Source organism: Onychostoma macrolepis, chromosome 14 (assembly GCF_012432095.1).
Source record: "Onychostoma macrolepis isolate SWU-2019 chromosome 14, ASM1243209v1, whole genome shotgun sequence".
Taxonomy (NCBI): domain Eukaryota; kingdom Metazoa; phylum Chordata; class Actinopteri; order Cypriniformes; family Cyprinidae; genus Onychostoma; species Onychostoma macrolepis.
The window spans coordinates 20,656,110-20,668,549 of record NC_081168.1 but is presented as its reverse complement, the minus strand read 5'-3'; the positions used below and the strand labels follow the sequence as shown (position 1 = coordinate 20,668,549).

Here is a 12,440-nt window from a genome sequence, read left to right as displayed (position 1 = left end):
TTTGTGCCTTCCACCATAAAATCAACCACGCATGCTGCCTTAAGTGGCTGATGAACAGCTCTGTGTGCAGGTCTGACTGGTGTCTGTCGGAGTGTAATCATGGAGGGAAGTGTGGCTGTGTCTCAGCGGTGTGTGATGGGCCGATGGAGTCGAAATTGAAAAAAAGAGGATGAACAGTGAATCACATGACAGGAGGGGATAAGGTGAAGTCACACAAGGAGAGACCTTTTCTGAAAAGAAAAAAAAAGGTGAGTGGTGATTAATGCAGTTGTTCTAAGTGATTTTTAATGTGTTGCTATGTGGTTGCTAGGCTGTTTTGAAATGGTTGCTTATTACTGTACTAAGTCAAAAGGGCCTAGTTTCTATGATGTTCTGATCTCTAGATAGATGGCTAGGGTCCTTTCAATGTAAGTCTATGGGTTTTTTGCCCGTTTTATCATCCGCCAAGCCTGCTGAGAAAAGTAATTGTCATAATGATGCTTTCCTGACCATATACCAAAGAAAAAAAGGAGATGAAAAGGCTGAATGAGGAAGAGAAAAAGAAAAGCTGTGTAATAGCCACCGCTCTTATGCCCACATCCAGTGTTTATTGTTGAAAGATCTGTGTTTTTCAGCTTACCATACAATTACACAGATAGAGGCCAGCTACAGCATTATAATTTTCACTGCCGTGCTCCAATTACCATCCTCTGCTCTGTTTGAATGTGGGTATTTGTCTGTGTACGGGTAAATCACTCACCATACACTGTCAGAAATAGCCCTTAACATGTGAATCACATGCAAATGCTGAATAAGACTGTAGATCAATTGGTCCATTCATCAACAGCGAGTAGTATTTAGACACCGCCGAGGCTGCAGTCTTCAGGATCGCAGTAATTACTCATTGTCAGCTCTCAGCCAGGTGATTAGCACCGAAAAACAATGGCCCTGCCTTTCTGTTTGTCCCTCGAGGAAGCCTATTGTTCCTCAGGAGGAACAGTGTACCTAGAATGACAGAGATAAATAGTAATGCATTGACATTATCGTCATCCAGATCTCCTGAAAAGCCACGTAGGCTGTTGTCCTTCAAGAAAATGTCACCTCATAGTTGGATATGTTTTGATCCTTTTGATAAGGTTGCTTTAGAATGGGCATGGGCAATGGTTGGAGCTAAACTCTGCAGGGACACCGGCCCTCCAGGACTTTTGCCCATGTCTTCTCTAGAATCTACTGTCTTTCCAAAGATTTGACCTCTTTTAAAATTTCAACACAAAACCTTAAAAGCTTAAAAGCCTCATGCAACTGTTTTAATAAACATATTGTGGATCAAACTTTCACTTTTCACCCAAGTGGTCATTCAAGTTTTGAATTTGGGTCTCTAACCAACCAATAAAAATGAATCTTAAGCAGATAATCATGTGGCTCCTGGCCTTTACACATTACGTTAACTTGCTTTTTTTGACAATCAATGTGTTATTCTATATCATATTGTGACTGGATTGCTAAAAAGCATCTGGAAGTGGTCTGTGATTTTTGACCACATTTACAACCTCAATTAATGCCATCTCATTTCCCTCTTTAAACTTTAAGCTTTAAAACTTTTTCTCTCATTTTTTTTCACTTTCAGTCCCTGTTACTTTCTTTACAGAAGTGTTCTTAAACAGAGGAAATGCAAGAAATGACAGAAAGCATGTTCAATTATCCATCAGTGTTTTTTTTTTTCAAATTCTGTAAATGAATGAAATGTGTAAGTTAACAGAACCTCTCTATGAATATGTAAATGATGATTTGCATTTTGCGGGGGTAAGTGCAGTCGGTTCACACTTGACACACATTAGAATAAAGGTGTAAATGCATGCAACTAAAAATATTCAGATACTATCCTGATAGAAAATCCATCTAAATGCCAGATATAAAAGGTCGCCACCATTTAGAATGTTTACCATTTGCTAGTTAATTTTAGATCTGATCTGGTTACCAATCTGAATCATACTAATCTATACAATTATGAAAATATGAATCAGTCACAACCAAATCCAATGGGCAAATGTTCCAGATAAGCTTGTAAATACTCTCCATCCAGCATTTATTTCAATATCCACAATGTTATTAAATCTATCAAGAAATCATTTTAAAATCTCACTCTGATTTGCAATTTGTTGTTCATTCAGGAATTGAAACACATTTTAACAGAACTGGTTATTGTTTTACTGCTTATCGTTTCAATCTTTTTCAATGACAAACCTGACCAAATACACTTACATATGGCCCCTAGGTGGCGATATAGTCTACTGGGTGATTAATAAAGCGCACCTCTCTCTGTCTCTCTCTTCCTCTTTTAATGGTTTGGCAGAGATAATGTGAGAATTACAGCTAATCTGTGTTTATTCCCATGAGACAATCACATTGTGTGCCTGTTCATTATTCACTGTGCCACAACATGCAGACATTTGAGTCCAACTCAATTACACCAGATAGTCATTTAGAGAGATCATTATTCTACACAACAGCATGCACATGCACATAACTAAAAGAACAAACCAAAAATGCATCCCTCATTTTCTTTTTCTATGGGTTTATAACTTATCCTTTGATGGTAATTATTTTTTTGGCTGCATGCTTTTGTGTAAATTATTGCGCCGCTGTCTCTTTAAAAGGCAGGACTGTGCGGCTACACCTCCACTCCCTCTCTCATTCTGTAGATGATGTCACTGTGGCTTCCCTTAGACCTTGGACAAATGATGTGGGTCTCTGTTTGGCGTTCCTCCTCTTTCCCACCCTCTCTCTCTCTCTCTCTCTCTCTCTCCCCAGTGTCTCCATCTCGTACTCCACTGCTCTCTTCATCAACAGAGGGACAGCAGCTGAGGAAACTTGATAGCACTCCATCCCCTTCTCTTCTCCTCTTCCCTTTTTCTTAATCTCCCTCTCTTCTTCTTTCTATTCCTCTCTCATTCTCCAGCAGCGATGTAGTTCTCTCTCAAACTTTAACAGCTGTTTGGCAATGAAGTCTTGACTGAGATCCATCACGTCTGGACCTCTATGGATTCGTTCCCTGCTTCTTTTTGAGATCTTTACAGAGTCGCCTCTCTCTTCATTCTGTCTTCTGTTTACATTGTCGTGTCGGTGGGTTTGGACCATGGCCATGAAGGAAACCATACTCCCTATCAGCGAGGTGTCGAGTCCGTACCCAGAGGTCGTGGAACTCAACGTCGGCGGCCAGGTGTACGTCACCAAGCGCTCCACCCTGGTCAGCATACCTGACACCACCCTCCACACCATGTTCACGCGGTGCAGCCCGCTCGAGTTGCCCCGCGACAGCCGAGGGCGCTTCTTCATCGACCGCGACGGGTTCTTGTTCCGATACGTGCTGGACTTCCTACGGGATCGCCAGCTTGTCCTACCGGAACACTTCCCGGAGCGGGAACGTCTTCAGCGTGAGGCCGAGCACTTCCAGTTGGGGGAACTGCTTAGACTTTTAGGCCCACGTGTAGCCAAGCAAGGCTCGCTCAATGATGAAGGCTGCCAGAGCGACATTGAGGAAAGTTCGCAGAGTAGCGAGTTGGTGACTCGAACTGGAAACTGTGCCACCAACTACGCGACTTCCTCTTCCGCCCTGGATAAGAGGTCTGGGTTTATTACAATAGGTTATCGGGGATCCTACACAATGGTGAGGGATAACCAAGCTGATGCCAAGTTTCGCCGTGTGGCACGGATCATGGTCTGCGGGCGTATCGCCCTGGCGAAGGAAGTGTTCGGAGACACTCTGAATGAGAGTCGAGATCCAGACCGTCCACCAGAGAAGTACACCTCCCGCTTCTACCTGAAGTTCACCTACCTGGAGCAAGCGTTCGACAGGTTGAGTGAGGCTGGGTTCCAGATGGTGGCCTGCAACTCAACAGGAACGGCTGCGTTCGTTAACCAGTACAGAGACGACAAGATCTGGAGCAGCTACACGGAGTACATCTTCTTTAGTAAGTGACAGAGCAGCTCTCGCAAACCTGCCTGTGCTGCACTTTAATTTCCTTTTCATGTAGTCGAGTGTTCCCCACCTTGTTCCCAAGGGACATGTCATACGTTTCACAACCCAACCTACAGCCTTTTCCCCACCAAAAAAGAAAGCATGCACTTTATTTTATGTGTGCATGCATGCATTTTATTTTGTGGCTTGTGTAGAACAGGTGTGATTTCACTTTCTGCTCACTGCGTGCAGATTAAATCGAAAAAGTTATTTTTGCACGCAGCTAGAGAAAGGCTCATATTTTAGTTTAGACTACTTTATAACAGCTAATAGCTTTCTCTAAAATCAAGTGCACTTGATGCCCCTTGGATAACTCTGATCTTTCTTTCTTTTCATTCGCAGTCTTGTTTTTTCGCTATTCATCTGCAATCCCATTTCGCACCTTTAGTGTGTCTCCCAATCACACTCTTTTTTTTCTCTCTCTTTTGAACACCTAACTACCCACACATGCTCTTTCTCCTGCTAGCTCCTCTTCAATATGTTGCGACTTTGATGCTGTAATTCATTGCAGTGCATGTAAATGTGTGTCATAACTGGGACAGCTAGTGCCTCGGGCCTGACATACTGAATAGAGAAGATAGTAAGGCACACTAGGCAATCCCACGTACCACTTGTGTCCAATCATAAAGAAGTCAACCAGATCAAAGCCTCCTCAGCCAATGTAAATCAGAGTTGGATTAAACGATTGCTGCTTAGTTCATTCTTATTGGTTGCCTCGGGTTAGTCATTCTTAAATTGTGCAGACTAGTGCTAATCCACTGCAGGCTGATGCTTTCACACTGCAGTGACTGTGAGTTCACTTTTATAACGAGGTGTCAACCAAAATGCAGTGCAGCGTGAGGTCTCTGACTGAGCTGATGTGATTGTGGTGGGCCAAACCACAAGCTGGTTTGATTGACTTGTGATTGATTGGTAGCTGGTTAATGGTATTTTTTAACCTGTCTTTCATTGAATTTGTATGCTCTTGAAACTGTTTGAAACATTTAAGCATGTTTTAGTGGGGTTTGTGCATGTGCACGTTTAAGCTGAGATAAGGCATAGCTGCGTGGACAGGTATAGAAGTGTGAAAACATGCTGATAAGGAAAAGGACTGTCTAGGAGGAAAGAAAATCTCACTTTGGTAGACTTAAGCGAGGTAATGGAACTTCAAGTGCTAATCCTACCACTGCATGTTGTAGATAATGAGTCTGTGTGTGTGTGTGTGTGAGTGAGTGAGTGAGTGAATGACTGTCTGTCTGTATTTGTCTTTCACTGGGTTATACCTATTAGGTTTTAAAAGATATTGATGAAGATAAGATGTCTGCTCTGTGAGGCTGCCAAATACTTTATTGACATAGTTGTTTAAAGATGATGTGTGCAATTATTTTGATGTTAAATTCTTTATTTTATTCCAACTCCGACATATTCTGAATATTTAAGTGGGATTTTTACGTGACAGTTCTTTTAAGCTTTGTGATTTTTACAGTTGATTCCCTCAAATTTGGAACATGGTTATATAATTTTGCAGAGACAAATAGGCCTACAAGTATTTATTTTATTTTTTTTGACTACACTCTAAAAAAAAAGATGGTTCTTTAAAGGTCCATTACATGTAGTAACGGTTATATTTAGAACCATAGCATCCTGAAGAACCCTTTTATGCTGAAATGGTTCTTTGTGTTAGAGTTTAGTGTTCTTTGTTCCCGCCCTTTTGTTTTTCAAATCTGTAACTGTCAAAGCACCTCATGACTGATTTTCTGGAGTTCAGTGATACAACTACACAGACTGTCAACACACTCTCAATGGGTAAATGATTTCATTCTAAAATTTAAATACAAATTTAAGTTTAAAATTGTATCTGGTTTCCAAACAAACATGTTCTTTTCTCTTTTTAGTTTTTTGGTCACATGTAAGTGTGAGCAGCTCTTTTAAGCTGAGGATACTTCTCTCTCTTCTTCTCTCTCTGTTTCTATTTTGTTTTACTTTAAGTATTTATTTATGTTCAATGTCAATTGTCATTTATTAATGTATTCTGCTAATAACTGTTGTTAGAGCACTGTCATTTTTGTTACAATTTCGCATGTCATTAAAAATAAATAAATAAAAGTACCTAATCGACATGCTATTGTTGTTGTTTTATTATGTAAAAACCCTAATAGAGGCTACAAGATAATATAAGACCAGGCAGATAGAGGGGTAAAGAAACTATATTAATAAATCATATATACAAATAATATTAATAATACTATTAAATACTAATGTACTAATATTAATGAAAATAAACTATCGTTAAAAAGACCTATATAGCATTTTCAAAGCATGGTTCTTTATGGAACCCTATAAAAAGGGTTCTCCTATTGTTAAAAGCTGAAGAACCCTTTTCTGGTACTGTTTAGAACCATTTTTCTTAAGAGTGTAGGCTACACGTGCACCTCAGATGTGATGAGATCCTCCAAAACTATAGGTGGCAGTGTGGAGAAAATCTCAGTTGAATCAGCAAGGAACAGAAGAGAGAGGTAGTTTTCCAAACTTTACATAGGGATATATAGGGGTGGCCAAAATTATTAGAACACTAGTATTTTCAGCTAAAAATCTGCTAAAAAATGGTTTTAAGTCAGTTATTTCTATCTTTTGCTTCATCGTCATCCAGTCTGTCTGGAAAGACATGAAGAATAAAAAAAACTGAGGCAAACTAAATCCAGAAGAACTGTGGCAACGTCTCCAAGACACTTGTAGAAACCTACCTTCAAAACTACAGTACAGTGAAAAGTTTTAGGCACTTGTGCTTTCAAAAATAATGTAATAAATATATTGTATTTATCAATTGACTTCTATTAATTGAATTAAATCAACATTTGGTGTGATTAGCTTTTGCCCTAGATGCACTTATACAGTTTCTCAGGAAGCTTTGCAGGTAGGTCTCTTGAAGCATCATGGAGACATTGCCACAGTTCTTCTGGATTTAGTCTGTCTCCGTTTGTTCTGTTTCTTCATGTCATTCCAGACAGACTGGATGATGATCAGATCAGATCTCTGTGTGGAGCAGTTGTAACAGGCTATTTTATGATAGGAAAAACCTGTAGCATCTATTTTAAAATGCACCTATTAACATCAAACCTTACCTGCACCATTGCATTTTACATTTTTCTTACAATTTAGGATACACTTGAGGTTTGAGTTTGTTTTTGAAGTATTTCTCTCATTTTATTTTTGGTTTAAAATTGTTTATTATAGAGATGGAGAAGGTGTCCCTCTCTCTCTCTCTGTCTGTCTCTCCGTCACACCCCTGTCAGTTTATATTGTACCAATTTGCGTATGTGATTGCAGAGGCAGAAGTGACGGAGAGCCTGAAAAAAGGAGGCATAAAGTAATAAGTGAGAGAGAATAAGGGACGCAGTGTGTGTTGGGGCTGAGGGGGTGGAACGGTCACCAGCAGTCCCGACTGTAGCGGGGCTGTCGTTCAAGCTTAGCGTGATGTGTGTCCACCCTGCAGGAGCATCAACACTGGCTCCTTATCTCTGTCAGGTTGCTAATCACAGCTCTGGAGGCTCAGAGGAAGAATGCGGACATGCCTCAACGTGCCTGAGGGGCTTACAGTACAATAGTTACTACTTAACAATTGCAGACCCCCCACCAGTATACAAGAGCCTAACATTTGTCGTCCAGGGACAGTAACACTCAATAATTACTGATGCTTACTAAGATAAGCTTCAGAAGTACTATTGCTCATACTTAGTTGGAGATTAAACAACCTATTAACACTTTAGAATTAAACTTTGGTGTGTAACAGACATGAATGATTTTGTTTTGTTTTGTTTTTTAGAGGAGAGGAGTACTGTTACTTTAATAACTTAAATGACTTGAGATTTTTACCTGAGGGATGAGGGATTCAAGTCGTGTAATTACATTGTTTTCATGATTTTTGAAAGAAGTCTGCCATCTTCACCAAGGCTGCATTTATTTATCTAAAACTACAGTAAGAAACAGTAATACTGAAAAATTTTATTAATTTCATTATTAATTTCATTTTTAATCATTATTAATAACTGATCTCCAATAATAATTAATAATAATTGAGCAGCAAATCAGCATATTAGAATGATTTCTAAAGGATCATGTGACACTGAAGACTGGAGTAATGATGCTGAAAATTCATTTTATTCAAATATTCATAATTCAGTCATATATTTAAAAATATATTTAAATATACAAGTTAAATATTATACATTTAAAGTTAATAATATTAAACAAAATGACTGTTTTTACTGAATTTTTAATCAAATTAATGTAGACTTGATGAGCATAAAAGATTTAAAAGACAAAAAAAAATTATTTATTTTTCTGGTAGTGTATTTTGGGGTAAATTGGATTGTGACATGTGGCTGTAACATACCAAGAATTGCACTTGTGAGTTTGCTAAAGCAATGCCTAAATAGCTGTTTGGCTGTTAGTTAACCGTATACTATAAAACACACCAGCAGGACACAAAAGTTGTTACAGAGGAAGAGCAAGTTGCTGCATTTTAATGAAAGATTATGTAGGCAAATATCTTTGGAATAACATGCACAGATGAATCATTCACAATAAGACTCGGAAAAAAGTTAAAAAAAAAAAGAGTTTGATTTCAAGCTGACTTTAAGTGAAAGACTTCACAGTGTCTGTGGACAATTGTGTGTGATCTATGTTTTAATATAGACCAGTGTTGAGATTAGCTGTGGGCAGGATTTGATCATGCATGTTTGTGCTTGTCAGTATGTTTGTGTGTGGGTGTGTAGTGAATGTGCGCATTTCTCCACACATCCTCATGCGGCGCTGCTGTTGTCCAAGGACAAATCAAACCTCTTGATTGTGAAGCCACGATGGCCTTAACTCACTCAGAGGACACGAGTAAATCTCTGTCATCTGTCCAACGTCGATCTCTTGGTGTCCTGGATGAAGGAGCTGGAGCCAGCCAGTCATCTCATGAACCGCTGCTTTCAAGCAAAGTAAACAAGTTCGAAAGAAAATTGCTTTGTCTGTTTTCATCTTTCTCTTTGATTTTTCATTATGTACAAACTCCCCAGGCCGACAAAGCAAACTGAAATGTAAAATTTACGTCCGATTCATGTAATTTGGTGCCTCAGCACAGAAAATTGTGGAAAATACTGTAATTTTGACAGTGTTGTGGATGCTGAGTTACATCTCAGCGTTAACTGACCACCCCTTTTTTTAAACTCAGAACAGCATAACTGTTAGATCAATGCCTGTCTGTCTTAGTGAGGGAAGCGAGGAGACGGGAGAATGAGCAGGTCAAGGTTGAGTATATGCATCTGACCCACATGAATATTTATACAAATTAATTCACATATTCAGCAAATATTAACAAGAGTTTAAACAGCTGTTACAGAGATTGTGGGAGACATATAGAGTGAAACCAGAGATGGGATGGATTAACCTGGGATGTGCCGTTACAGGCTGATGCTCAACAACACCACAATACATTGATAGTCTTGACAGACCACAGACATTTGACACTTACAGTGATAGTTAAACCAAAAATGAAAAATGTCATGTTATTCCAAAACACAATTATACTCTTGGTAGCTTGAGTGACATTATTACGGTGACTTTAAGTTATTAATGTGGCAACTGGTCACTGTAGTTTCATTCAGAAGATATAAATGAACTTTCAGAATCTAAAACAGATTGTATTCATTTCGACTGATGAAAATTAGTACCTTTTAACATACCATGTGGTGTCCCAACAACATTAGACCCCACTGACTTTCATTGTATGAACAAAAGAGACATTTGAGGGTGAGTGAATGACAGAATTTACATTTTGTTCGAAATATTCCATTAAAGGGCACCTATTATGCCCCTTTTTGCAAGATGTAAAATAAGTCTCAGGTGTCCCCAGAATTTGTCTGCGAAATTTCAGCTCAAAATACCCCACAGATCATTTAATGTATCATTTTGAAAATGCCTATTTTGTGTGGAAGCAGAAACAGGCTGTTTTCTGAACACACACATTCGAAACACGTAAAGCAGCTGTCACACAGCATGTGCGTATTAAACTATTTCAGTTCTCTTTAATGTCTTATTGCGCTTAAAATGTCAAATACACACAAGTTTATGTTAAAAACACTCATAAGTTACAAAACCGCAAGTGGATATGTTTGGGAAAGATATTGCATTTTTATATTAGATCTGTGCATTAAGTGACAGCTGCATAATATACGGTACCTATACTGCTGTCTGTTAATATGACTCAACCAATAAAATAAATACAGAAAATTACTGCTCTGAACTTGTATAGTTGTAATAAGACATTTCTTACTTAAATGCTTTTTAAAGCTCAAGCATGAAGATCAACATGGAGGATAGTGTGCAGTTCGCTCAGGGCAGGGTCTCTGCTAATACGGCAGTGTCCGTCAACAGTCGTGGTTGGGGCCTGTGCAAAGTTACCTCACATTGTACAGTTTCTGTGAACAACTTGTTCTGAGACACTGCTTATGACTTATGGAGATTTTAAAAAAGGAGTGGGTGGATTTTTATCATAGGGTGGTTGTGTACACACACTGCCAACACACATTTATGTTCAAGTGAAAAAGTGAATTTTGCTGTGGGTGTCCCAAGTTCAAATCCCAACCTGGTCTCATAAAAATACGTACCTCTGCGCACTTTTTGTGCGACACCGTTTTACGTACCTTGCTGCACATTTCGCCGCAGTTTCAAATAGAAATGTCCACTGAGTGGCGCTAAAACACAGGTTCAATATGTGAACCCTGGCACGTTTTTATTACGTAGATATTGGTACGTATTGCTGTTTTTTTATTACGTTGCTTCAGATACGTATTGCGACGGTTCAGAATTCAAATATCCGGGGACTGTCGCTAAAGGTTAATGCTCTATCGTGTTGGAAATATGCCCTACACCAAATCCAACCCTAAACCTACCCGGTAGTATTAACAAATGCAAAACTGATATAAAAACGTATTAGCTGATGCAACTGTGCCATTTGAACTTCCTTTTACGCAGATTTGAACTGTTTTGTTGAACCGTAGTTACACTGGATTTGAACCGGTGCTTCTTGTCTCCTAAGTCCGTCTCCGCACTTCGTGAGCTACCGAACAAACTTGTAATTTATGAAAACCCATAGATATGAAGCTGGATGTGTGCGATGCTAACGTTCAAAAGCATCAGTTTTCAAATCTCCCAGCATATTAATATTGTTTTGAAGTCATAGCATGATATTCTTCAAGTAATTGTGCGAAAATTACGCTTTATTAATCGCAACTCTGTAAATTTGTGTGAACGTGTTCATTTATTTTGGAAACTGCAGTGATATGTACTTATTGGTACATATTTCATGTCACGCTAAAAAGTGCACCCAGGTACGTAAATGCCATGAGACCAGGTAGTCAAATCCCGACTCGAGGTCCTTTCCCAATCCCACCCCTATCTCTCTCCCACTTCACTTCCTGTCAGTTCTGATCTGTCCTATCCCAATAAAAATGCCAAAAATAAATCTTAAAAAAGGTACTTATGCAAAATTAACTTTTTAAGATTATCTGTTCACTCATTGGGAAAGGAAAATCTTACAGTTGTTTCTCCAAAAACAATGAGACTAAACTGAGAGCAAATGGTGGCTTTTACTTGAGACACATATGTTTCTGCTCTGGAGTTTTAGAGGACATCTCAACAATGTCTCTAAATGTGCAAAGACAGCAAAGGTAAGAGATCTCAAGAGAAGCCAGAAATATTTATGGTCCATTTGACCAAATGATCTAAGCTATCCTATCCACATTTAATGTGTGGTGTACTCTTACTGTATCAATTGTCCCTAATGTGTCTTTTTATTTCTCCAAAGGAATTTTAGGAGAAATACATTAATAACATGAAAGTTTTGTGAAGACATTCAGTGTATTTGTGCACAAAATTAATTTCCAGCATTTAAACTTATGCCTTTAGATCTAAAGGTTGTTAACTTTGCAAGTTTTAATTTTGCACCTTTTTTATATGTTTGCGACTAATTGAATATGTCATATTGGTTGATTTGGATAAATGCATCTGCCAAATGAATAATTTTAAATGTAAAGATGTACCCATTTTACTTGTCAAACAGAATTATCTAACAAAATAATCATTTATAATCCCAAAACCTGATTATTTCATGTTTAACAAATATAAGTCACAATGTCCGTCTTGATTTATAGGCATATAATGCAATGTAATTAGAAGCTCAGAAAGCCCACCAGAGCTCCATGACGGCCGCTCATTTGTCTTTGTCACAGCACAGGGTTGTTGTGGTGTGTAAACACTGATGATGTTCTGTCATTATGTTTGGATGGTTTGAATGGTTTTGTCACATCATGTAAACAAATTACTGCTGGGGATGAGAGATTACAGTCACTAAATTACTTGAGCATGAATTGATACTGTGAAAGGACGACAAAGAAAAGAAAAGAATAGCTGCATATTC

At 38.6% G+C, this 12,440-nt stretch overlaps 1 protein-coding gene across 4 annotated transcripts in view; it reads left to right on the top strand.

The window, feature by feature from the left end:
* Positions 1-12,440, top strand: part of kctd8 (potassium channel tetramerization domain containing 8) — a 39,723-nt gene that overhangs the window by 2,425 nt on the left and 24,858 nt on the right. The window contains exons 2-3 of one of the 4 annotated variants that reach the window (XM_058798009.1): positions 71-248; positions 3,128-3,950. In XM_058798009.1, the coding sequence (XP_058653992.1) occupies positions 186-248; positions 3,128-3,950 (886 nt within the window). In that variant the 5' untranslated portion in view covers positions 71-185. Of the gene's footprint in view, positions 1-70; positions 249-2,837; positions 3,959-12,440 lie in introns of those variants that run through there. The other 3 variants (XM_058798011.1, XR_009274175.1, XM_058798010.1) reach the window with 3 other exon arrangements.